General features: G+C 50.0%; 9 protein-coding genes across 9 annotated transcripts; 5 read left to right on the top strand and 4 right to left on the bottom strand.

Moving 5' to 3' along the window:
- Window positions 1–40: 40 nt before the first annotated feature.
- Window positions 41–1,502, bottom strand: FOBCDRAFT_296691 (uncharacterized protein; the record flags this gene model as incomplete). The annotated part of the gene is made up of 6 exons (XM_059611895.1): window positions 41–51; window positions 97–526; window positions 638–845; window positions 1,023–1,087; window positions 1,160–1,304; window positions 1,468–1,502. The coding sequence occupies 6 exons, from the start codon at window positions 1,500–1,502 to the stop codon at window positions 41–43; spliced, it is 894 nt and encodes a 297-aa protein (XP_059467737.1).
- A 1,112-nt stretch (window positions 1,503–2,614) lies between these two features.
- FOBCDRAFT_242388 (uncharacterized protein) lies at window positions 2,615–4,402 on the top strand (the record flags this gene model as incomplete). The annotated part of the gene is made up of 2 exons (XM_059610485.1): window positions 2,615–3,173; window positions 3,222–4,402. The coding sequence occupies 2 exons, from the start codon at window positions 2,615–2,617 to the stop codon at window positions 4,400–4,402; spliced, it is 1,740 nt and encodes a 579-aa protein (XP_059465565.1).
- Window positions 4,403–7,797: 3,395 nt separating this feature from the next.
- On the bottom strand, window positions 7,798–8,887 carry FOBCDRAFT_141172 (uncharacterized protein; the record flags this gene model as incomplete). Its single annotated transcript, XM_059608120.1, has 3 exons — window positions 7,798–7,903; window positions 7,981–8,256; window positions 8,301–8,887. 3 exons carry the CDS (start codon window positions 8,885–8,887, stop codon window positions 7,798–7,800), a joined length of 969 nt encoding a protein of 322 aa, XP_059465564.1.
- Window positions 8,888–9,160: 273 nt separating this feature from the next.
- On the top strand, window positions 9,161–11,616 carry FOBCDRAFT_187180 (uncharacterized protein). Its single transcript, XM_054706430.2, has one exon. It carries the CDS (start codon window positions 9,214–9,216, stop codon window positions 11,539–11,541), a length of 2,328 nt encoding a protein of 775 aa, XP_054562405.2. The 5' UTR covers window positions 9,161–9,213; the 3' UTR covers window positions 11,542–11,616.
- Window positions 11,617–12,153: 537 nt separating this feature from the next.
- On the top strand, window positions 12,154–13,828 carry FOBCDRAFT_321701 (Aldehyde/histidinol dehydrogenase; the record flags this gene model as incomplete). Its single annotated transcript, XM_054706429.1, has 3 exons — window positions 12,154–12,255; window positions 12,318–13,361; window positions 13,466–13,828. The coding sequence occupies 3 exons, from the start codon at window positions 12,154–12,156 to the stop codon at window positions 13,826–13,828; spliced, it is 1,509 nt and encodes a 502-aa protein (XP_054562404.1).
- Window positions 13,829–13,991: 163 nt separating this feature from the next.
- On the bottom strand, window positions 13,992–15,089 carry FOBCDRAFT_242384 (kinase-like domain-containing protein; the record flags this gene model as incomplete). Its single annotated transcript, XM_059610484.1, has 6 exons — window positions 13,992–14,189; window positions 14,236–14,349; window positions 14,395–14,600; window positions 14,733–14,889; window positions 14,929–14,968; window positions 15,037–15,089. 6 exons carry the CDS (start codon window positions 15,087–15,089, stop codon window positions 13,992–13,994), a joined length of 768 nt encoding a protein of 255 aa, XP_059465563.1.
- An 868-nt stretch (window positions 15,090–15,957) lies between these two features.
- Window positions 15,958–17,951, bottom strand: FOBCDRAFT_321700 (uncharacterized protein; the record flags this gene model as incomplete). The annotated part of the gene is made up of 5 exons (XM_059612075.1): window positions 15,958–17,039; window positions 17,085–17,196; window positions 17,239–17,409; window positions 17,451–17,896; window positions 17,939–17,951. 5 exons carry the CDS (start codon window positions 17,949–17,951, stop codon window positions 15,958–15,960), a joined length of 1,824 nt encoding a protein of 607 aa, XP_059465562.1.
- A 225-nt stretch (window positions 17,952–18,176) lies between these two features.
- Window positions 18,177–18,942, top strand: FOBCDRAFT_262954 (acyl-CoA N-acyltransferase). Its single transcript, XM_059611320.1, has 2 exons — window positions 18,177–18,499; window positions 18,529–18,942. The coding sequence occupies exons 1-2, from the start codon at window positions 18,214–18,216 to the stop codon at window positions 18,900–18,902; spliced, it is 660 nt and encodes a 219-aa protein (XP_059465561.1). The 5' UTR covers window positions 18,177–18,213; the 3' UTR covers window positions 18,903–18,942.
- A 787-nt stretch (window positions 18,943–19,729) lies between these two features.
- On the top strand, window positions 19,730–22,059 carry FOBCDRAFT_228742 (amidase signature domain-containing protein; the record flags this gene model as incomplete). The annotated part of the gene is made up of 9 exons (XM_031189115.3): window positions 19,730–20,095; window positions 20,146–20,292; window positions 20,343–20,359; window positions 20,406–20,508; window positions 20,552–20,923; window positions 20,965–21,094; window positions 21,136–21,255; window positions 21,297–21,488; window positions 21,532–22,059. 9 exons carry the CDS (start codon window positions 19,733–19,735, stop codon window positions 21,693–21,695), a joined length of 1,608 nt encoding a protein of 535 aa, XP_031036380.2. The 3' UTR covers window positions 21,696–22,059.
- Window positions 22,060–22,105: the final 46 nt, after the last annotated feature.

Here is a 22,105-nt window from a genome sequence, read left to right as displayed (position 1 = left end):
ATGGGTGACGCTGTCTGACTCTCTGAAGCTCTTCTCTCAATCAGCCACGTACTGGAGACCTCCTTCAAAGTCGCGTTCTATCCATAGACGACCTACCGAGGCTCGGAATGCTGTGGTGGGATTGCCCGGTGCCCACGAAGCAGCATGGAGCCGGGAGAGGCGAGTGCATACCAGCGTTGTCGTGTATCTCAAACTGCCATTTGAACAGGGCCGCGACACATGAATCGCGATATGACGCTTTGAGGCAAAACTGTGGCTTCCGACGACCTTGGACTTGTTCACTTGGCGTTTGTGAGGGATATACGATAGGCACCGCGACTCTTGTTGTGTGGCAAGGAGGTAGGCGGATGTGTCCATGGATGAGTGGGGGTTCTGAAGCACATACACGAGATCCCTCAAGATTAAGGGACAGATGAGCAGGGCGGTGGATGGATGAAGCTACAATCTGTGTCTCGGGGGTGAACGGGTCTGAAGTGAACGATGCATACGAATGAGTAAGTGGCGAGTATGCTTGCGCGGGTTGCAACTGTGCTTCGTGATAAGTTAGCACAATTGTTTCTCAATCTCCTCATGGGTTAATCGTGGCTCTTCTTCGAGACTGAGCGCGAACACATTGTTAGCCCAGTGACACGCTCACCTTGGTAATACGGAAGGGTTTTAATTGGGGGAATGTGCTAAGATATCGACGTTGGCTCGTATAGAACTGACGGATCTTTGGCTGTGGCGGTAGGAAAAGGCGATAGAGGCTGATCCCAGCGGCGGCCCCTTTCGTCCAGAATTCTTCGCGTTTGTGATCGGACTGTCTTGGGCTCTTCGGAGCTTGCGATCTTCTAAGTAGGTTTTGACTGTAAAGTCGAGGTCGGAGTTCTCTTGAGACACGGCTCGGGGTAGCTCGAAGAGGTGGATGTTGCTATTCATCGAGACAATTCAGCGGAATTATTTCTCGGTGCCGTAATGAGTCGGTCGCACCACTTCTTCGACACTGAGCGCGAAAAGGTTGCTTGATCAAGGGACCCGCTCACCTTCTAGTTCCTGGTGATACGGAGGAGGTTTCGATCTGGGGGCCTGCGCTGAATTGTCGACGTGGCTAATAACATTCAGCAGCTGGTGCCTATGAGACTCGGGAAAAGTACAAAGCGCCAGAGTTTTCGTTCCTTACGGCGGCCCATTTCGTCCAAGATTGGTCGGGTTCGTGATTTGGGGTTCGTGATGTCTTCGGACCTTGCGTTCTTCGGGGAAGTTTCAACGGTGGAGCCGCGGTCGGGGTTTCTTTGAGGCACGGCTCGATGGGATTTTTCTGAAAGCTGGAGACTTGAAAGGTCGGAGCATGCGACGTTCGGAGAGGCTTCGTGACATAGGTCTTGAGGGGGTTTCGGAAGCAGTTTGAGGTCGGTCTTGAAAGGAGAGCTCGGATACGGCATGAGTCTTGGGTTCCGGGTTCAGCTCGACGGGAGGCGTTGGTCCTACGCTTCGATTTCAGCTGTGTCAATATGATCAGTCATTGTGGACATGGGAGGGTTTGGATGATTGAGTCGTGAGGCACATAAACCTACGCGTTTGTTGGCAACTTGGCCAAGTCTTCTGAATTCCAAACAGAGACCTTCGCATCTGAGCGGCCGCTTGCGAGTTCGATACGGAAGTCAAGCGATTGGCAAGTGAGGAGGGGTGGGCTTTGGCGCGAATGCCAACGTTTTTGGGTAAAAAACATCAAATTGTTTGGCCAATGGGAAGACCCGTATTCCCCCTAGTGATTGGAACCACATTGAGACGATAATGAGTTGCGGGTACCCACTTGTGTAACCCCGACTGACTGCCAGTGGTTGTCGGCCCTTGACAACGTGTGATTTATGAGAGTGAATAATGAGATTGAAGAGTAACGACACCGCCACTTCTCGCATGGCCATCCATTAGAGAAATGCATCAGCTGAGCAAGCCTTTTGGTAGCCTCAGTTGTGGCTGTCCAGATAAGGCTCGTTAGCCGCCGGGTTCAATGGCCAAGCCAGTAAGATATGCAGGCGTCAATAGCGCGCATCATCCAACCAACTGCCTGGCTCCAAATCACGGCAGGCTTCAGCTTGGCATACAACACGTCGAAGTAGTCGGATTATGTATGTATGGTACACACAGTCTTCCCTCTTAACGCGTATCGTGCTGGTGGCTGATTTATGCTGTAGCTGAGGCTGTTGCTGAACATTAATACGCGCGCGGCTAATAGGCTACACAACCTATTTAAGTAACCTGTTGTGGGGTTTCAAGTAGCCTGCGAGAAGTTGAGCTACTGATTTACATCTGAATGTCCTGTTATGGTTGTTATTTCGGTAGAAGGATCCAGTAAGATGCTGGCTGAGCTGAAACATTCCGTCGTCAATTAGGTTTTCTCTTCTATTTTCAGCCTCACTCACCAAAATGGGGGTCGTAAAATGGCTATCAAAAACGATCATAACAGCCTGATAATACTCGTAAGGTAGTTGATTTATAGCAGGATCTGCCCGTCCTAGTTTACTGCTACGTAGCCATTTAATCATTCGTTTCTTTCTACAAAACTTCGAATTTCGACAACCCTCGTATTGCTTCAAATCACGTGCTTCTTTCCATTCCAGCTTGTAAACTCATCATGTATATGAAGCTTTTCACTATTCTTTTGTTTACTGCGTTGTCTCTTGTTCTCTCTGCGATAGCCGTACCACTGTCCAGAGCCAAAGGCTTTTCCCATGATGGGGTGATTCACTTCATCAGAGACAATCGGACCTTGATCTCTATCATTGTACAAGTTCTCTCGACTTTGCTTGCTCTCAGCCAGACTTATGTCGTCACATCCCTCATTGGACTAGCCACCAATGCCAGGCTACTCCACAGAAACCCACCCAGACTCGACACATTGAAGCTTCTACAGGCCATAACGGCCAAGTCTCCAATCTTTGAGAAGGGTAGCAAGAAGGCATCATTGATCTCTGTGGTTTGTCTGCTACTCCTCCAGCTCCCTGCTGCACTCTGGGCCGGCTCAATCACACCGACCATCAATGAGCTTACAGAGAAAACGATGGTTGAAGTTCCTGACTTTGATCAAGCGACGTCCAAATACTGGGCATCTCGATGTGCTCCTGCTCAGCCTTGCGACGAACTCTTGGGAGGGACCCAAGACTTGGGCACTTTTTCCTATGTGAACTGGAAAGGTTTGTCACGCAAGGCCGTTTTCTTTTCAACGCTGACCAATGCTATAGCAAGGACAGGTCTGTTGGCCAATTCCGTCTCGCAAGCCTCTTCGCGGAATTTGTCTACACCAGTTTACCAAAAACTTGACGGCACGGGCTACTTTTATCACGGCCGATCATACGGGGTTGGCTCGGCTATTGGACTGTTGCAGCCTATGTACTCGGGTGATCAGAATGCTATCATCCGCAGATATTCATTCGTCGAGGACGGATACTATGCCAACGTTTCTTGTCACTACAATAGATCCAGCCAATTGTCGTTTGCCAAGTCAGACAGGGTGAGCACGCCCGACGGGATCTACGGTCCTCAAGGATACTGGGTTCATGGCTCACTTCCCAACGGCGAATGGGCAGGCTTCCCCACCTGGGGAGTCTTGTATGAGGGTTTCACTGCATCAATAGCAGCTGTCAACAACCAGTCGCGTTACATGTACGGGTTCTTAGCTGGCGATGCTTACTCCATGTTGAACCAGACCCAGTGCGAGGTCTGGTTCACACCGTCACGCTTCAATGTCAGCGTTGATATGGATGCAAAGAACATATCAGTCACTTTGTCCCAACACAAGGCATTGGATATTGATCCAAGTAGAGCCTTGGTCAACATATCATTTCATGGAGTTGGGTATCTATCGCAGACATTGACGACCCTGTATACGTCCGTCCTTGGTGATTCCTTCCGTCGCAACGTCGAAAATGTACAGAGCAGGGCCCAGCGTAAAGAGGTCACCGATCAAGATGTCGTTGAAGCGGTCGAAGATGGTCTTCGGCTTTTGCTTGACCATTTTCTTGAGGGGAGCGGAGCCGCTCAGGTAATGCTACTGCGAAAGACTAAACCCATGAGTGGTACAATTACGATCCAAGTCTTCCGTATAGGAGTTTTCTGGTCCGCATTGTCGTTGTTGTTTATTTCCACACTTATTGCAGCCGCTGCGATGATGTTATATTACAAATACGGCCTCTGGAGTAAGATATGGTCTGATGCAGAATGCGATTTCATGGACTTCAAGTCAGCGATTCTGGGTTCACTCAAAGGATCAAGGTCTGAAATAGAGCTTGTCAAGGCGTGGAATGGCCAATCTGAGGACAGACAAGTCGGTGAATTGCGGGTGCAGGCCAACAGGGAACACTTAACCTTAACTGTAGGGCTACAAACCGGCAATTACATCCACTTATCAGACCTAAGTATTTAAAGTTAGTATTTTGTCTCAAGATAGTCTTCACTTTCTTCAAGAGAGAAACAAGATATTTATAAGAGTCTAATACACCACACTATACGTTCCCAATTGCGGCTCGGCAGGCAACACGGGATGATCTTCGCTTCGTGATATCAGTATTCTTTCAATGTTGATTGTCAAAGTGACGAATTGAGATGAGACTTCGGCACTGGGTGATCTTCAAGCGGGGGGTCTCGGCCTTATAATTGTCGACTGACTTGGCGCGTGGGCGTATCGCCTTGTCCCCAGTCTCAAGGGTCATGATCTCAGGGTCCTCGACAATATTCTCCGCCTCGGTGTTAGTGGGCCTCGGAAAGGGCTGAAATTGTTCCCGACTCTATAGTGTCACACACCCATGAATGAACCACCCTGGGGATGAGGAACATCCACTGGTTTTCATGGATGGCGGCTTCGGTGTCTCTCACAAGAGCTTCGATGATCATCCACAACAAATTCAAGATGTCATTCTTGAATCTGCGGAATTGGTCGCTTGGAAGGGGGGCGGTTGGAAAGGGAACGGTCGTGGAGAAGTGGGGACGTCTGGTTCAATATCGTCTCGATCGGGAGGGAACATACGGTCCGGCAGCAGGACAATTCGGCTTCGCAAAGAGCTCCTGGTAAACAATTAGAAACAGATTTATAAGGTTTAAGAATCTTGTGGAGGATGAGTAATACGGGACGAGGTGTCGCAAGAGGTGGTGCAACATGGGACGCCTCCCGGTCAAAGGTGGTCAGACCAAAGGAATGAGAGAAATGACAGATACATTGGACTCTAAACAAAGAGGTAAGTGTCTTTACTCATAATATACCGAGATTCTCACAAGACACATCCATAGCCCATATGTAATGGATTAGATGAGAAATCTCATTCTTAACACCACGGTTTGCGGTCGGACGTGTGAACTAGCGATTTCCTTGGCCTCTCAGAATCTCAGGCCAACCCGAGGTCTCTCCATTGCGTTCAATATCTCTCATCGGATCAGGGTTTGAGGTTTGGGGATGATCTTATTGAGCTTTAAGATCAGCCCTTCTCTTAGAAGTAATGCTAGGGTCCTGCTGCACAAGACTTTGGAAGCCGGTAATGTCGCTCTGACCATTTGATGCGACTTTTTATTGTCAGGCCGATCTTTGATATCTCCATGAGTGCATGGGCTGGAATGGCCATCATTGGAGGTCGACTGGAATCGCCGTTTGAAGAGGATGAGTCGGCTTCTTGTCACACCCTCGCGACGGAGGTCGCCGTTGGTACTCTGGGTTTCGCCGTTGTCAAGCGACTGGTGATACGGGTCTCTTTTTTCGTATTGGGGGTGTCCCTTCCGATGCGCGTCTGGTCCGTAGCACGCTGCGGCCAGCAGGACGCCCGTTGAGCTCGGTCAAAGGAGATTTTATGGCTCAACACCGTCTTGTCGTGGGTAAGACAATGTCCTCAGGCTCTGCAGCTTGCCGTTGACTTCAGGTGCTTCTCGGAATGATCGGAAGAAGATTGACGGCGGGATTGTCTGTGGCTCATCTGAGTCTCATCTCTGCGTGTTGGGGATTCCTTACCCAGTCGTGATAGGGTTTATTGACCGCCCGACCTTGTCTCTCTTGAGCCTCTCGATGGAATTTGTGGTCGTACTCTTCTTCGAACGGTCTGAGTCGCCTTCGTTTCGAAAAGGCCTATCTCTCCAATCAACTCATCAGCGATCGCTAGTACCATGAGACGATCACATACCCTTTAGGTTTTCCTTCTGCAATTTCTCTCCCCTCCACAGTCCCGAGTGTCATGTTGTTCTTGCTAGACAGTTGACTTGGCATATATCTTCAACCATCCCTTGGGATCGGCGGCCGTACGTAGACTGACCTCAACTCTGTCTGGTATGCCGAGGCCGGTGACTGTTGTTCATGGGCTGTTCGGGTGGAGGTGAGTACTAGTCTTGTCCGCTCTGGTACATTCATCAGCGACCGGTTCTCCGTCAGGATCGGGTCTCGCGCTGAGTAGAAACCGAACATGGGGATGACTGTCAACGGTCAGCTTCGTTTGTTGCAACACGGTGATGGTATTCATATTGACACGGTTCATCAACATCAGTTGATTTTCTCGCACTGAGCACAGATTCAATCGGTCGTGTGATCACGGAGGCGGTTGGTGAAAATGAAGACGGCTCGAAAAACGGGTGAAGATGAGGATCGCAAACCGGCACGAGAAGGACGCGCACCTGCCTTGCCCAAGTTTGCCTCGAACGTGGTCAGCCCTGGGAAACAAATTGTGGGTCCTGATCTGGGGAATCTCGGTTAAGTGGGGCGGTTCTGTAACAGTGATACAGGGTAACAGTACCTTTCAGTCCTCGATCTATATCACTTTTATAGATCTTCGCTGACATGTACATGTAATCTTCAAAAGAAGAAAGTCTTAACACTGCCCAATGAGGGTGGATGCATGGGTCCAGTGGTGTACGAGATACTTAGGACCATACGAAGTTACTTGGGTTCTAAAGTGTCAGATGATCAAAAGTGTTTATTGAATCGTTGAACATGGGTGATTTATTCGAGCCCACAATGTGATCTTCCTTCTCCGCTGTCCCCTGGACCTTTCAACACCAGCGTTCCTCGTTGCTCTTCCTCCCACATCACTCCAATCCAGTCATGCACAAGTCGTTCAGTTGCTCAAGACTTTCAGTGGCATGCTTCGGTGCCGCTAAAGAAGCCGTAAAATTCTCAAACCTTCCACAATTGCTACGCCATCCATGTCGCGAGCTTGAGGCCTGTGAGTCCGAACGGTGATTCCAGTGGTGTATGGGGCAGTCCCAGCAACCAAGGGCCAGGTTTTGTACAGGGCCATCTCTGTCCTGTCACTGCCAGACTTTTGCCAAGCCGATGCTATGTCAGGTAACATGCTCCATAAACCTCGCTCAAACCACCGCCAGTCTTTGTCTCTTGAACTTCAATCTTCAATCCATCATCTTACCCTTATCCGCTTAGAATCATCTTGGATCTTCAACACCAGTCTCGCACTCAAGACATCCGAGTCTTTTCACCTGAAAATATCTCAGGTTTGTTTACGTGTTCTCTTTGGTTCCGCACTAACCTGCTAAAACGACCAAAATGCCTCTTCTCATGATTGAGCACAAAGTCCCAATACTTTCTGTCTTTGCCAATTACCTATTTCAGCTCGCCATTTTGGATCAAATCAGCGGGACTGTTGTCACTTCACGAAAGTTTAAGCGACACCAGTGTTAAAGAACCTTGGCTGCCAATCCCGACCATGACCGCGGCAATTCCTCCAGTGCAGGGCGCCCCGCCAACTATACGATTAGGACCCTAGAGCATCGACACGAAACTACAATGCGTTGACTCATGTCGATGCCCTCCCTAGACTATTTCGATTGTGCCTACCCATGCCTCAGTCCCAAGCTCAAACACTGGACATGACACCTGGCTGTATCCGCTCCAATATACTGGAGAGCTCCCTCCAGACCTTCTTCTGTGCTTCGGCACCTGCATCACTAGAGACAAAACTCGAGACTCTGTTCATGTCAGTCTTCTGAGACTCGCTGACAGGGAAGATCACTTACTCTCCAATCTTGCAGTCGGAAAGATACTGCCCATGAGTCTCTAGGCCTCCCTCGGCTGCATGAACCAGAGTACGACTCCCCACTTCCGTCTCCCTTGCGATGAACCGTCGACCAAATGCTGCAAACAGTCCGGACTTTTCGCCGCTGCCCATATTTGTCTTTACCCAGCCGGGATTGACGACAGAGACAATCACTTGGCCGTCCTTCTTTGACTCGGTCATCTTGGTGGCGAGCTCGCGAACTGCAAGAAGCTCCATCATTTTGGAGACGTTGTATCTAGTTACATTAGCCTTTGCGCCTGTCTCGGGTTTAATACATACCGGTCGGCCATATTCGCCTTGCCCTCGTCCGCTAGTTCCTCAAAGATGTTGGGAGCGTTGCGCTCTGGGAATTCGGTGACATAGTGTACAAAGGAACCAGTGAAAGATAGCACACCGGGCTTGTTGTACTTGATGGCCGAGGCCCTCAGTGCAGGGAGCACCATGATGCCGAGAAGCATCGTGTTGATAACGTTGACCGTAATCTGGCTCTCGTTGTCCCCGACCTTGGTGAATGTCTTGGCCATGATGCCAGCGTTGGCCATAAAGACATCCAGTCGGTTGAGCGTGTCCACCCGGCTGGCGAATTTCTGGACCGACCCAGACTTACACAGGTCCAGCTCCCATACGTCCACGACGCCCTTGCGGCCGGTGGTCTCCTCGATGGAAGCTGCTGCCGCCTCGCCCTTCTTTATGGTTCGGACAGCCAGTATGACCTTGGAAGCATCGAGTCGCACGAAATGGCGAGCCGCTTCGAGGCCGAGGCCGACATTGGATCCTGTCACGATGATAGTTTGTCCCGTAAACTTCTTGGTAGGATAAGGAAGCGAAATGAATTGCGATCGCATAATCTTTCCCATTCCACCCATCTTGGCGGTTACGTGAATTTGCTAGTCCTTAATGATCTCATGGTGATTCTATTGCGGCTACGGGATATTTATGTGCCAAGCGACCCAGTTCAGTCTCTTGTCTAATTAGAACGGTGCTATCCGGCCAAGACAAATCCGGACATATCGGTCGAAATCTTGCTATTGGCTGGTTCATCCGAGACCACGGCACTAGAACCCCACTTCGCTTCAATAGAGTCGGCAAATTAAATGCAACTTTAACTTCCATTCCCATCCACTGAGTTCATTCTTTCCCAGCACTTCCAATTGACAGAGGTGAATGCCATAAGCCGCCGTAATTCTGCCCAATGGCGTCCTCATCTACAACCCTATCTCCGAACTTCCAACCGCTGACCTCGGCCCCCGCGCGAAGGAGGCGGAAAGTCAGGAGAGGCACGTCGAGCTGCTGGGAGTGTAGGCGTCGTAAGATCCGTTGCACCTTTACACAAGGTGCCACAGTTTGCATCTCCTGTAGACGACATAGGTCTGAGTGCGTGGGCCAAGAGTTCCAGATGAGTCCCGCTACGACAGACCGGGGTGCAGCCCATCAGAAGGTTGCTCAGAGTCTGCTGCATGTGGAGGGGCTCATCAGTCAGCTCCTTGACCGGTCCGCTCCGGGTTCCCATTCGGGAGGGGAGCCATCTACTCTGCCACCAGCTTCGTTGAAATTCCACAGAGGGTCTACACCAGCACCGCCACGGTGGAGGGAGATAAGGCCCCAACCCACCCGAGGCCCCGTCCAGCATGAAGTTTCGGTGTCTGCTCCACCCGTTTGCGGTGACAGGGAGACAGACCGAAGGCAGCCTGTAACCCTCCCAAATCCTGCCTCAGAACCCCAATCATATCGGACAGAGACATCTGAAACAAACGTTGCAGTTCCGACAGCCATCGGATTACCTCCAACAATTCCATTTGTTGACACGCTTAACCATCATGTCAAATCGTTGATAATTTCCCTAAACTCTGCTTTGGTTATCCTTCGCAAGGCCAAGGTTGCATACCACCCCATACAGATGATACAGAGCCCGGGAGGTTTTGTACAGTCATCCATCCACTATCAGCCTCTTGCTATTCCTGATCCAACTCTGCACCCTCTTCTGATTGCACGAAGGCTCATAGAGATAGCTCTGGGTTTGCAGCACTTACATGAGAGCAACTCATCCGACAAGGGAGTCTCTCGCTTACTCAGGTCAGCTCGGGAGGCTTCGCGGAGGTATTTTGACGCGGCTATCCGCTATGTCACTTCGCAGGATCTTCTGGTCGCCTCGTACGACGGCCTTGAGATTCTCATGCTTGAGGGCCTCTACCATATCAACTCAGGAAACTTGAAGCATGGCTGGATGGCCTTTCGCCGCGCTATTAGCATCGCGCAGCTTTTGAATCTACCCCTTCGGTCTCAGAGATCAGACGAGATATATGAGCCCAGTCATGCTCCGAAGTCAAGACTTCTCTGGTTCCGCCTCAACTATGCCGACCGATTCTTGTCACTCATGCTGGGCCTTCCATCTGCTACTACCGATGATAGTGTCGCCTCATCCGACGTCGTAGCGGCAGAAAGTCCATTAGGGAGACTGGATCAACTACACACAGTTATTATGGGCCGACTCATCTCCCGGAATCAACGCATCGCCGCTGCAGATCCGACACAGGCTCTCCAGAGCGAACTCGAGGAGACACAGAGCTTGGATCGAGAACTCCAGAGGATCGCTTCCCTACTCCCTGCAGAATGGTGGCTCCCACCTCACCTGAGCGACTCTGTCACCGACGCGTCTACTTCCGAGGCGTCTAGGCTTCTAGCGCAAGTCAACCATGCTCATCTTCTCCTTATCCTCCATCTGCCCTATGTCCTTCAGAGCCTGTCATCGCTACAACCACGAGACGCGGACAGCTTGTACAAGGCTGTTACGGCGAGTCGGGATATACTGTCTCGATTCATATTGTACCGTAAATTCAACCAGGTACCTACCTGTTGTCGTGCTGTCGACTTCAAGGCCCTCACAGCCTCGGCCACCTTGCTCCTTGCGCATTTGGACGTTCACAACCTCGGCCACTGTGCACTCGCGCACCAGCGCTTACAGGACATAGGACTGGTACAGATGACCATAAGGAGCATAGAGGGCCTTGTCAAGTCCTCTCTTGATTCGCAGGGCGAGACGGAGCTACGGGTGCTGAAATGGCTGCAAGAGGCTGAAGCCAGCGCAGCAGACGGAGTCATGCACTCGCTATATATCAATGAATCGGCATGTGGGGGAGAATGCCGCATATTTGAGGAAGGGCTTAATCTCGAATTTGCGGCACCTTATCTTGGCAGACTCCGAGTGAATCGCCTGGAGGAATCTGGCGAGGGGGCAGTAGAAAAACTTCTGACCGAGCATTTGGGGACCATGCCAGAAGACAGTAGCGGAGGATATGGGGCGTGGCATTTGCATGATACAGGTTGTGTGGCCGCGCCATCCCTGACAGGATTCTCTGTCATTGACACGATGTGTGATCGAGTAGGCAGTATTCACAGGAGCCAGATTGACACAAGTCTCGCTGCCCGTGGGTCACATGAAGTCCTTGTGCCAGGCACGTATACAGACTCGCATACATGGGAATTTCAGGACCTGGTACCATTCGAGTTTTCAGAAGGCTAGTTACGGCAGCGTGTAATTTTGTACTCCTACAGTCAGTTTGTGCGAAGTATTTGGATGCATAATGAGCGATTGATCAGCTGGAATAGAAACCCTTGCTACCATAATCTGCCCGAAGCAAACAAGCCGTTCTGCGCCTCAGTATTGTCTCCGATAGAAGCGTCAACCTTGTCCTCTTGAGCTGGCAATAGTCGCAGTATTCATGATCCCGCTCCGGAGTTTGTGCGGAGGTCCGGTCAGACGCCGAGCCAATCAGGTTCCTTCGGCCGAACGAAATGGGACAGCCAAGCGCCAACGGGTACTTTAATAAGACGCGGACACGGAAGGCCACTGCCCAGGTCACCAGGTCACCCAGAGGCATGATATACGTCGTTCGGCGGAGTTACATTAGAAACGACAGAATATTGAGCCCTTCAATGCTCTGCGCAACGGGGTCGAGCTTGTCTGCGGACTACCAGTGAGTGTCGGGGCCACGACTCCGCATGCACCATAGGAGAGCAAGGTCGGAGGGATTTACATAAGCATCTCTCATAGAGAAGCTATAAGAAGCGGGATATCCGCCGGTTCCCTCGAACATTCATACTCTCTCCATTCATCGATCAATCCGCAACAGACATGGTGTCCTCCAACGCTTTCAGCACCAGCGAGCCTTCTGAGAAGGCCGATTTCCCGTGGAACATTGACCATCTTCCGACGAAGCTTTTCATCAACAATGAGGTTTGTTTATCTGATCAGTCACGCATTTCCCTCAAATTCTAACACCACCCCGTTACCTCTAGTTTGTCGACGCCAAGTCGGACAAGTTTCTCACAGTCTATAACCCCAAAGATGGCTCCTTAGTGAGCGATTCAGTGGCTCTTGCTGGTGAGGAAGATGTTGATGCCGCCATTCAAGCAGCCGAGGCAGCTTTCCCGGCTTGGCGCAAGACTCCTCCCAACATCCGACGTGACATGCTTCTCAACCTCGCGTCAAACCTCCTCGAGCACTCGCAGGCCATGGCGGCGATGACTCGTGCCACTTTGGGCGGTCCTATCAGCGTGGCCGGGGCAATGGAGATTGGCTTCGCGGTAGAGGCTCTACGCTACTTTGCCGGTTGGACTGACAAACTGGCTGGTGAGACGTACCCAGAAGAGGACGGTTTCTTCAAGCTTGTGCGGCAAGAACCCCTCGGAGTGGTATCAGGCATCATTCCGTGGAACGCGCCGATTGGGAGTGCATGTGCCAAGGCGGCGCCAGCGCTGGCAACAGGAAATTGCTTCATCCTTAAACTGTCCGAGAAGACGCCCTTCGCTGGTCTTGCAATGGGGAGTCTCATCAAGGCAGCCGGGTTCCCGCCTGGCGTATTCCAGATCCTCTCGGGAGATGGCAGCACTGGAGCAATCATCGCGAACCACATGCGTATCCGCAAGGTCTCCTTTACTGGCTCAACTGCAACAGGTAAGAAGATCCAGGAAATGGCCGCCCGGTCCAACCTCAAGCGCGTGACGCTTGAGCTGGGTGGAAAAAGTCCTGCCCTCATCTTCAACGATGCAAACATTGGCAATGCTGTTACCTGGTGTGTCAATGCCATCACTATCAACACAGGCCAGGCCTGCTTTGCCGCCTCGCGCGTCTATGTCCAAAGCGGCATCTATGATGTCTTTGTGCAAAGGTTTAGGGCTCTGGTGGAGGAAAAGACCAAGCTCGTTGGTGATCCTGACGACCCCAATTCCTTTGTTGGTCCCGTTGTCGACGAGGCACAGTTCAACCGCGTAATGGGCTTCATCAACCGTGGCAGTAGCCAGGGATCACTCCTCGTCGGCGGGAGCAGGCTACATGACAAGGTAGGTATTCCCCTGCTTCCTTCATCTTCCCAAGTAGCAGACCCAATCCCATGACGCACCCCTGGTATTTGAACTTACACTAACCCGATCTTCCTTCAATGTAGGGTTACTATGTTGCTCCCACCGTCTTCACTGATGTGGCCGAGGATGCCGAGATCATCCGGCAAGAGATCTTTGGTCCCGTGGCGGTGATCAACCGGTTCGAGTCGGAAGACGAGGTGATCAAGCTGGCTAACGACACTCGCTACGGTCTTATGGCGGGAGTATTTACGCAAGATATAACTCGAGCAATGAGAATCTCGGCTGAGCTTGATAGTGGTATGGTGGGTATTAATGCTGTGAGCACCGTCTTCTGGCAGACCCCTTTCGGTGGAACCAAGGAGAGCGGTATTGGGAGGGAGAACGGGATCCATGCTATCCGATCGCATACTGAGCCCAAGACGGTCTTCATTAACATGAAGGCATGATCAGCGTAGTTAACTTGGACTGGATTATGTTCAATGCAAAGATATCGTTTATCGTGTTGGCCTTGGAAGAACCATCTCGTATCTGGAATTATTGAATTCGACATAGCAAATTTCCTGTTCACTCTGCTAACCAGCTATATAAGAGTAGGAAAGACTTATGCTATTATCTTTCAACACCACCTTCTCCTCTTAGCCAGGGATGAAAATATGCCTCGGGACTGTTTAACCAATCCTCTGGGAGCCAGGTAAGCACGCAGGCCAAAAGGTCAAGGAAGTTATCTCTATCCTCTCCAGACAAGTTTGTGTCCAGGGATTTGAGTTCACCCTCAGAAGGGAGGGGAACAAGGCCGTGCCATCTACCCTCAGCATCCCAGTATTTGCGCGTCTTGTCGAATCCTGAGAAAAACATCCGGCGGCGGCCCTAGGAGCACAGTCATAGCCGCTAAATGATGAGCATCATTGAGATCTTCAGATTGGTTGTACACACGGAAGATGCCTTTCTGGTGCAAAAGGTCCCAGGTCTAAGTTGGTTAGTTTTGTTGGGGAAGATGCTCGTCTCTTCTTACCAAGAGTCCCACCCTCGAAACATCCAAAGAGTTACCCCAGGTCATACCGAGAATGACCTCGGGAGCACGATATGGCGGCGGCATGGCGATGCCTCCATGCACCTTACCGATGCGTGCCTGTCCAGGATCGCAGATTGTGAGGGAGCCAGCACCTCCCAACATATATTGCGAGACATGAATGACGGTTTCGTCGATGAACTTTCGTGCTGAGGGCCGGTGAATTCATGGTCCTCCACAGTAGAGATAATCGAGTCGTCGGTTAATGAAACAAGATTGTCCGAGTGAATGTCTTTAAGCCATCAGTTGGATTCTGTCGCAGATGAGCTTGTTAGGCTTACCAGTATGGATCACATCAGCATCATGCAAGTAGTTAAACCCTAGTAATGTTTGGTCGAGGGCGGACGTGACGAGAGTCTCCTGGAAGACATTGCCCTGCTGCAATTCTTGCAAACTCCTGAGACTCATTCCCAACGGCAGCATGATGAAGACTTCATGCTCGTCAAGAGGACCACTGAGCTTGAATGTGTCTCAGACTTCTCGTACATGCTGCCGACCTGCGGGGTCTAAATTGAGTCTAGACAGGTGTTTATACACAGCTAATTCTTGATTGTGTTTGAGCTTACTGATATGGGCTTTCAGTACCCAAAGGCTCCCATCTCTGGGTTGATATCAGCATGTGATTTATAAGATGACATGGTGCGTACCTAAGGTCTCGAGAAAACCATACAGTTGAAGTGGTGCTGTAGCCCAGCTTTGCAACTACCTGATAATTCTGTTGGATGGCTTGGCCGATACGCATTTGGTAGTAGTCCTGACGCCTGTAAAACGGCAACCTTTCCTCTTCCACCAATGAGGATGAGTGAATCCTCTCGAAACCACTGGAGTCGGAGGCTGATGCTCCTTGCCACTTCTTTCGAGGTTAGTCATTCCCATTCGTTTCGAACCAACACTGACATGTTCCTACCTACAGAGTTCCCCCACCATCAACACGTATTCCCTTTTTGGACTACACGCCCTCTTTCATTGGTCATCGATGTTAAGCTTAATCGCCATGTGGACTTTCACATGTCCAACGGGAGATCAGGAAGGTGCACCTCCGCGCCGTATGAGGTCACTCTATGGATTGACACCGAATTGAATCAAGAGGATACAACTGGAGTACGGAGGTAAATACTCAAAGGATCATCTGTAATTGAAGCGATGCTGATTATTGATACAAAGCCCAGGCAACAAGAAGCGAGATCAGCTGGTGCTCAACTCACCCCCTCACCAACGTTTTTTAGAGTCCTCAGAGGTCATCTCCTCTCCTCTCCTCTCCTTATTAGTTTTGAGCTCACGGAAGAATTGCAATGTGTTTTATGTGGGAAAAGGTGGTCACTCCATCATACAATCGCCTGATTTCGGATGAAACACCGGGGGCTTCTTCATAGAATGAGATTAGTCCAGACCAGTCATGAAGCAGTCACAATGATAGCCGCTTGTTAATAATGTCATACAGGTTGATTAATTCGTGCATCATCTTCCCGTTCTCCCCAGGCTACCGCTTCAAGCTCACAAACCGCCTCAGTGAAAGATGTAGTCCTCCTCCTTGAGTTCATCAATCTCCCGATCATTCTGCTCATCAACCTTGCAATCACCCAGTAACAACTGATGACACCAATACATATCCTTCTCGTAAATTGACCCGGTCTTCAAACCGGTCAAGTTCTCGCCCTCGCGGTCAACCTGCTTCTGAGTCTTATCCAGGTACTCAGCCTGCTGCTGTGTCATGATCCCAAGAGGTGCTTTTGGACCTTTCCAGTCTAGCGCTAGTGGCTTATGACTTCCACCAGCATAGTGAAAGAACGCAAGGAGTGATTTGCACGAGTGGATGAATGACTCGCTGACGGAAGAGTTTCCTCTTGTGCCAAATCGGCTCTCCATTCCATACCAGTCGATTATGTACAGAACCTGAGCAAATTGACGCTCCATGTTGCTGAGAAGCACAAAGGTGGTGAGATAAATCTCGTACCAGTTCTCGCGTTTCTTTTCCATGATCTTCGCCTGCAGGCCTGCAAGAATCCGTTGGCGCAGGGGGGTCATGATGTTTTTGATGACAAGATGGTCCATTTGCGTGTCCATGATCGGAGGAATCGGTATCGTACCACTGCGGGGACATTCGAGATCTTGAACTGGAATCTGACCGAGGGTATGTTCGCCGCAGATCATCCATGGGAGCTCAGTTAGCCGACTTCCAGCCCAAAGCCGAAGACTATCCTTGACAAGGGAGCTCTGGTGAGTTTCCGAGAACCGTATTGCCTCCTGAAGCGTCCAAATCATCAACGGACTCTTCCCTTTGAGAAGCCTCTGAATATACACTTTGTACGATTTCTGGTTGTACTGATCAATGACCCTCTGATGGCTATCCATGTCGGCGATGTAGTAGTGCGGCAACTCGAGCATTCGTTGATTCCCTGCAGAGTCTCTCCAGGGATATGATGTCTTGTCGCCAGGCAAAGGCTGAAACTTTGACACAGTGACCTCAACCTCACAGTCGAATCCTTGAGTCAACTTGATTGTATGTCGATTGAGGTCAATGTTTAGGCTTGCGTTCATGACATCCTTAATGGACAGCCATTCGTACAGCTTGTTGTCGCGTGTAGAGCCTGAACGGTTAGCTTGCTTGGTCAACAACCGGCGCAGACACTTACCCAGTCGGTGCAGTGGAAGCTCGTGAAGATTAACTCTGATACATGGACGTTTCAGAATCGTCAGTCTTGAGCATCTGAGACATGGTTCATAGGGATTCTCTGGCATTATGCACTACCCAGTCAGTGTGACTCAACAAAATGCTAGGCAACTTACTCGAACTTTCATGCCGCGGCACTTCTCACAGACACCTCTCTTTCTTGCAATCGCAGTAGCCTTCCGAGCTTCTTCAGTGAACGGACCTCTAACCCTAGTATTCAGTCCGGAAACAGTGAATACGCCCTGAAGGTTACCACCTTGGTCATGCTTGTAGGCGATTTTGGGGGCCTGAAATGTTAGTTAGAACAACAATTATTCACGTCACTTACAAGATCTGTAGTAAGAACATCTGATCGATCTGGTTTACGGTCTGATCGCGGCTTGCGTTTCTGACTCTTATTCACTGCCCTTGGAGGACTTTGAGAATGCGCACTTGACCCCGATGGAGTCAGGATCGAGTTGGTGCTCGGCGTGAATCGTATCTCATCTTCTGTAGAGACACTCTGTTGCAGAGTCAAATTTGGAAAGACATGGTCCATCGGAAGATCATAAGGTTCAAATGTCTGAGTGTAACTGCGAGGATAGTCCGTGTAAGTCGGAAGAGTCAACAGTGACGGATCCAAAGTCAACTCTTCGGCAACTGACGCCGAGCCTTCCACGGGTTCCACGGCAACGTTGACATCATCCTTTGGCTCCTCGCGTAAAAGCTCCGACAGCCAGTCGTCACTATCAAACAAACCCTCCTCCAGATTCTCAATCACTTCAAACCAGTCCACTATCGTCGTCAGCAACGTCAAACACAACAAAAGGACCTTACCGTTCTCGATCATTTTGCTTAATTCAGTAATCGGTACAAAAGATCCACGAAATAAAGTTGTGGGGTAAGGAGCTAAATATTCAGGGCCTCTACCGATTTCCATATCAGGCATGGATCCCGAGCTGGCGTGACTTGTCAAACGATGCTTCTACCGACTACCATAACAGGCAAAGATCTACAGTCTCACCACCCGATTACTCTTTTCAGGCGGTAAACATTTGATGACAACCACCATTAAAGACGAATCAACCAGCCACAGTGGGAATTACACAACCATGGAGAGAACAATCGACCAAGAACTCCGTATGCGACAAGCTACGATTGATGACTTGGACGGCATTACAAAACTTGCTATTGAAGCATTTCCTGATGATCCAGAACGAGATTACCGATTCCCATATCGACATGAATACCCTGAAGATCAGTGGAAGTGGACCAGAGTCGAGTATGAGGGATTTTTGAAACAGCCTGAAAGCTATGACATTCTTGTCATCGAGGCTGGGCAAAAGCTTGTCGCCCTGGGAATCTGGGATGTTTCTGGTCTCACTGGTGTCAAACCAAGTATGTCAGCCTCAATTCTCACATCCTAGCTAATAACCCAGTCAAACCCGATGTTTTGGGCGACAACGAGCGTCGTGATGCGAATCTCCCTCATATGCGATATTTCGCGTCGCGCGTAGAAGAAGTTTATGACATGCATTTCAGTCAATTCGGTAGCAGACAGCTTCACCTTGTTAATCTTGCGACGCATCGAGATTATCGAAGAAGAGGTTGCGGGGCTGTTCTTTGTAAGTATGGAATGGAAAAGGCAGAGCGTGAGGGATTCGTTGCTACGGTATTCGGGAGTCCAATGGGAATTAAGCTGTATACGTCTGTTGGGTTCAAAGTTATTGGAGCTGAGCCCATGATTATGCCTGGTGATGAGGAGGGATTAACAACGACGGCATTAGTTTGGGATAATTAGTAATTGAGTTGAGGCTCATCGGGCGTCAAGATTTCTGCAGATGTGAAACAGGTGATTGATTACCCTCGTCATCATCCTCAGCTGCCTGATGATTCCCTTTTTGGAAATCGGTGAAACTGCTCTGTAGAGACATAATCTCAGTTGTTGCATGGAGTCAGCCTGATGAAGTGTCATAAGAGAAAAGCAAAATGAGATGAGAGCCAAACATATTAATGAGTGAAATGTAAGGCTACGTTACTGGATTGGGAAATCGGCAGACTTTGATGTCAGTGAACGAGCTTTTTGTAAGAGTTATTAAACTTGGGGTCTGTTCAGGTGAGATTGAGACAATGCACATTGACATATTGGTCTTTTCGTAAACTCATGTACGGCTGCAGAACGTCACAACTGAGTGCGTGAGTGAGAGTCGTCGTGCAATAGGGAACATGCTGACCGATTAGAACATTATGACATCAAAAAAAGCACAAGCTGGTTCATTCAGCTCATTTGGAGAAGAGTCTCCCTCAGAGCCTTGTTCAGTCGAGTTGTTCTGCTTAGATCGATATCTGTCAGATTTTCGTGACAGACCAGTCCAAGAGCGATTACTGGAGAACTCAGACAATGACCCCCAAAACATTTCTATTGAAGACTTGGAAGATTTTATGAGTCTCCAGAGTCCCCCAGATCTGGACATTTTGAGATCAAAAGGCCCATTTGAACGATAAATCTTTTGTTCGAATTCCTGCCTGTCACTGGCCGTTACACTGGCAATCACGTGAATCGGTTAATTGCATCAGCCTGTCGCATTCACCTTTATAAGGCTTCTCCTCACCACCACGAGAATGTGAGGCATGGCTCTACATCAGGTCCATTTCATCGCCTTCATTTCACTTTTCGCTTTCTCACTCTACATCATGTTCACTTGGTCAAATCTCCGTCAAATGGCGCCCTTTTTTTCACAGAGGCGCACTCTGCCCGATCTCCTCACCGTCGACGCCAAAACTCTCGCATCCGGATTGACGAATGGACATTTCACGAGTGTTGACTTGGTGGAGAAGAGTCTTGAGATGATTCAGAAGCACGACAAGTATCTTCATGCGATGTTGAGCATGGTTCCGAAAGATCAGCTGCGACAGAGAGCGGAGGCGCTTGATAAGGAGCGAAAGGATGGCAAGGTTCGGGGGAATCTGCATGGGATCCCGATTGTGATCAAGGTATGACGGTATGACGGGCGATGCAGTTGTTGGTGGGACTGACATTCCAGGACAATATCGCGACAGTTCCTGAGTTGGGAATGGAGACGACTTGCGGTTCTTGGGCGTTGCATGGCATGACTCCGACTGCGAATGCCGATCTCGTCGACAAGCTCATCCAAGCTGGACTCATCATCATCGGCAAAGCGAATCTGAGTGTGAGTGCTCCAGTCTCTGAGTTTGGTCATGTTAACTGACTACTCACCAGGAATGGGCATATTTTCGGTACGTCTTAAGCCATCTCGAATGAAGCGCGACTCACTCCTTTCAGAAGCAATGACCTCCCGAGTGGATGGTCCGGCAAAGGTGGACAATGTCAATCCGCCTACGTCCGCGGTGGTATAGATCCCCAGGACAGTAACAACGGTCACAGCGTGCGTTCCTCGAGGCTCATCACATCCGATACTAACAGTTCAGAACCCATCCGGCTCTTCAACAGGCTCAGCAGTCGCCGTCTCCGCAGGTTACGCCCCCCTCTCCATCGGCACCGAAACAGACGGATCCCTCGTATCTCCCGCATCCCGAGCAGCTTTGTACACGATCAAGCCATCAATCGGACGAGTTTCCCAGTCTGGAATCATTCCAATCAGTCATACCATGGACTCTGCAGGACCCATGGCCAAGACACCACACGATCTGGCCGTTTTACTGGATGTAATCTCAGGGACTGATGAATTCGCGACTCTGGGAGGATCTTGGGATGATTTTTCAATTGCGACTGTTGATTTCAAGAAATGGTGGCCCGGGGAAGATTACCTCAAACCTGTTGAAAGTGCGACAAAGCAAATGGTGAGTAGGTCGCTGCTTTCATGAGCTTGCTGACTTTTTAGCACACCGAGATCCAAGCTGCATACGACAAAATGGAGGAGCTGGCAAAGAAGTATGTCGGGGATGTTCCTCTTTCTCCCCCTTCTGAGTGTTTCATGCTTGATGGGCAGGACAGTGAGGATGTCATCATGAGTAAGTCACCTCTTGAAGGATGATCAGAGTTAACGAAATAGTGGCCGACTTCAAGCACGACCTCAACAAATATCTCGAGTCGGCGGAAAACTCCAAGGTCCATTCTCTCAAAGATCTCATCGAGTTCAACAAGACGCATCGCGACCTTGAAATGCCTCCTGGTACGTGTGCCTCTCAACTGACGATCCCGCTAACATTTCAGGCTACGATGACCAGGGACTCTTGATCGACGCGGAAGAATCGGATCTATCCCCCGAAGACTACGAGAAGAACCTATCTCACCTGCGAAAGGTTGCGCGCGACGATGGATTGGATCGCATCTTCAAAGAATACGGTGTTGATGTGATTGTCGGATCAAGTGACACAGCAATCAAGGCGTTTGCAAGTGGAAGCGGTAGGTTTACTCCAGGATTCATGGGCAACACTTACAATATCAGGATACCCCGTTGGCAATGTTCCCCTCGGATACCTAGACTTCAATGGAAGACCTTTCGGACTCGCAGTTCTCGCAGCCAAGAACCAGGAAGCCAAGATTTTGAAGTTCATGAACGCATGGGAGGGTACTTTTGGTCCAAGAAAAGCTCCGCCAATGCTTCAGTGATTGTCGGATGAAGGGAGGTCTCAACTCTGTGTGAGGAAGACAGTGCGCGGATTGCGACTGGCTGTCGGCCTCATTCTATGGTGGTGTTCTGGGCATGGCTCTCATTAGACAGAGATGCGTGAATAAAGTGATCTGAGACCCCAACTGAGAACTTGCAGGGATGTAGTGGATGGCTCAAGCAGGCTGGCTGCTTACTTGCATGTGCGGGGATGACACAAGTGAGGCTCCTCGGGAGCAAGAAAACATCGGACTTGATATAGGGTGTCAAAATAAACTCAGCAAAAGGCATCCTAAGCTAATGCTAGATTACCTTAGTCTTTTTGTCACTTAGGATCGAGGTCCTGAGTTTTCTTGCCTCCCCTAGAGGCTCGCGGCTCTGGCGAGTTGTCTTTGAAGATAAATTCATCAGT

Source organism: Fusarium oxysporum, chromosome VIII (genome assembly GCF_013085055.1).
Source record: "Fusarium oxysporum Fo47 chromosome VIII, complete sequence".
Lineage (NCBI taxonomy): Eukaryota > Fungi > Ascomycota > Sordariomycetes > Hypocreales > Nectriaceae > Fusarium > Fusarium oxysporum.
The sequence above is the reverse complement of the archived record's forward strand: the minus strand, read 5'-3'. Positions and strand labels throughout refer to the sequence as shown.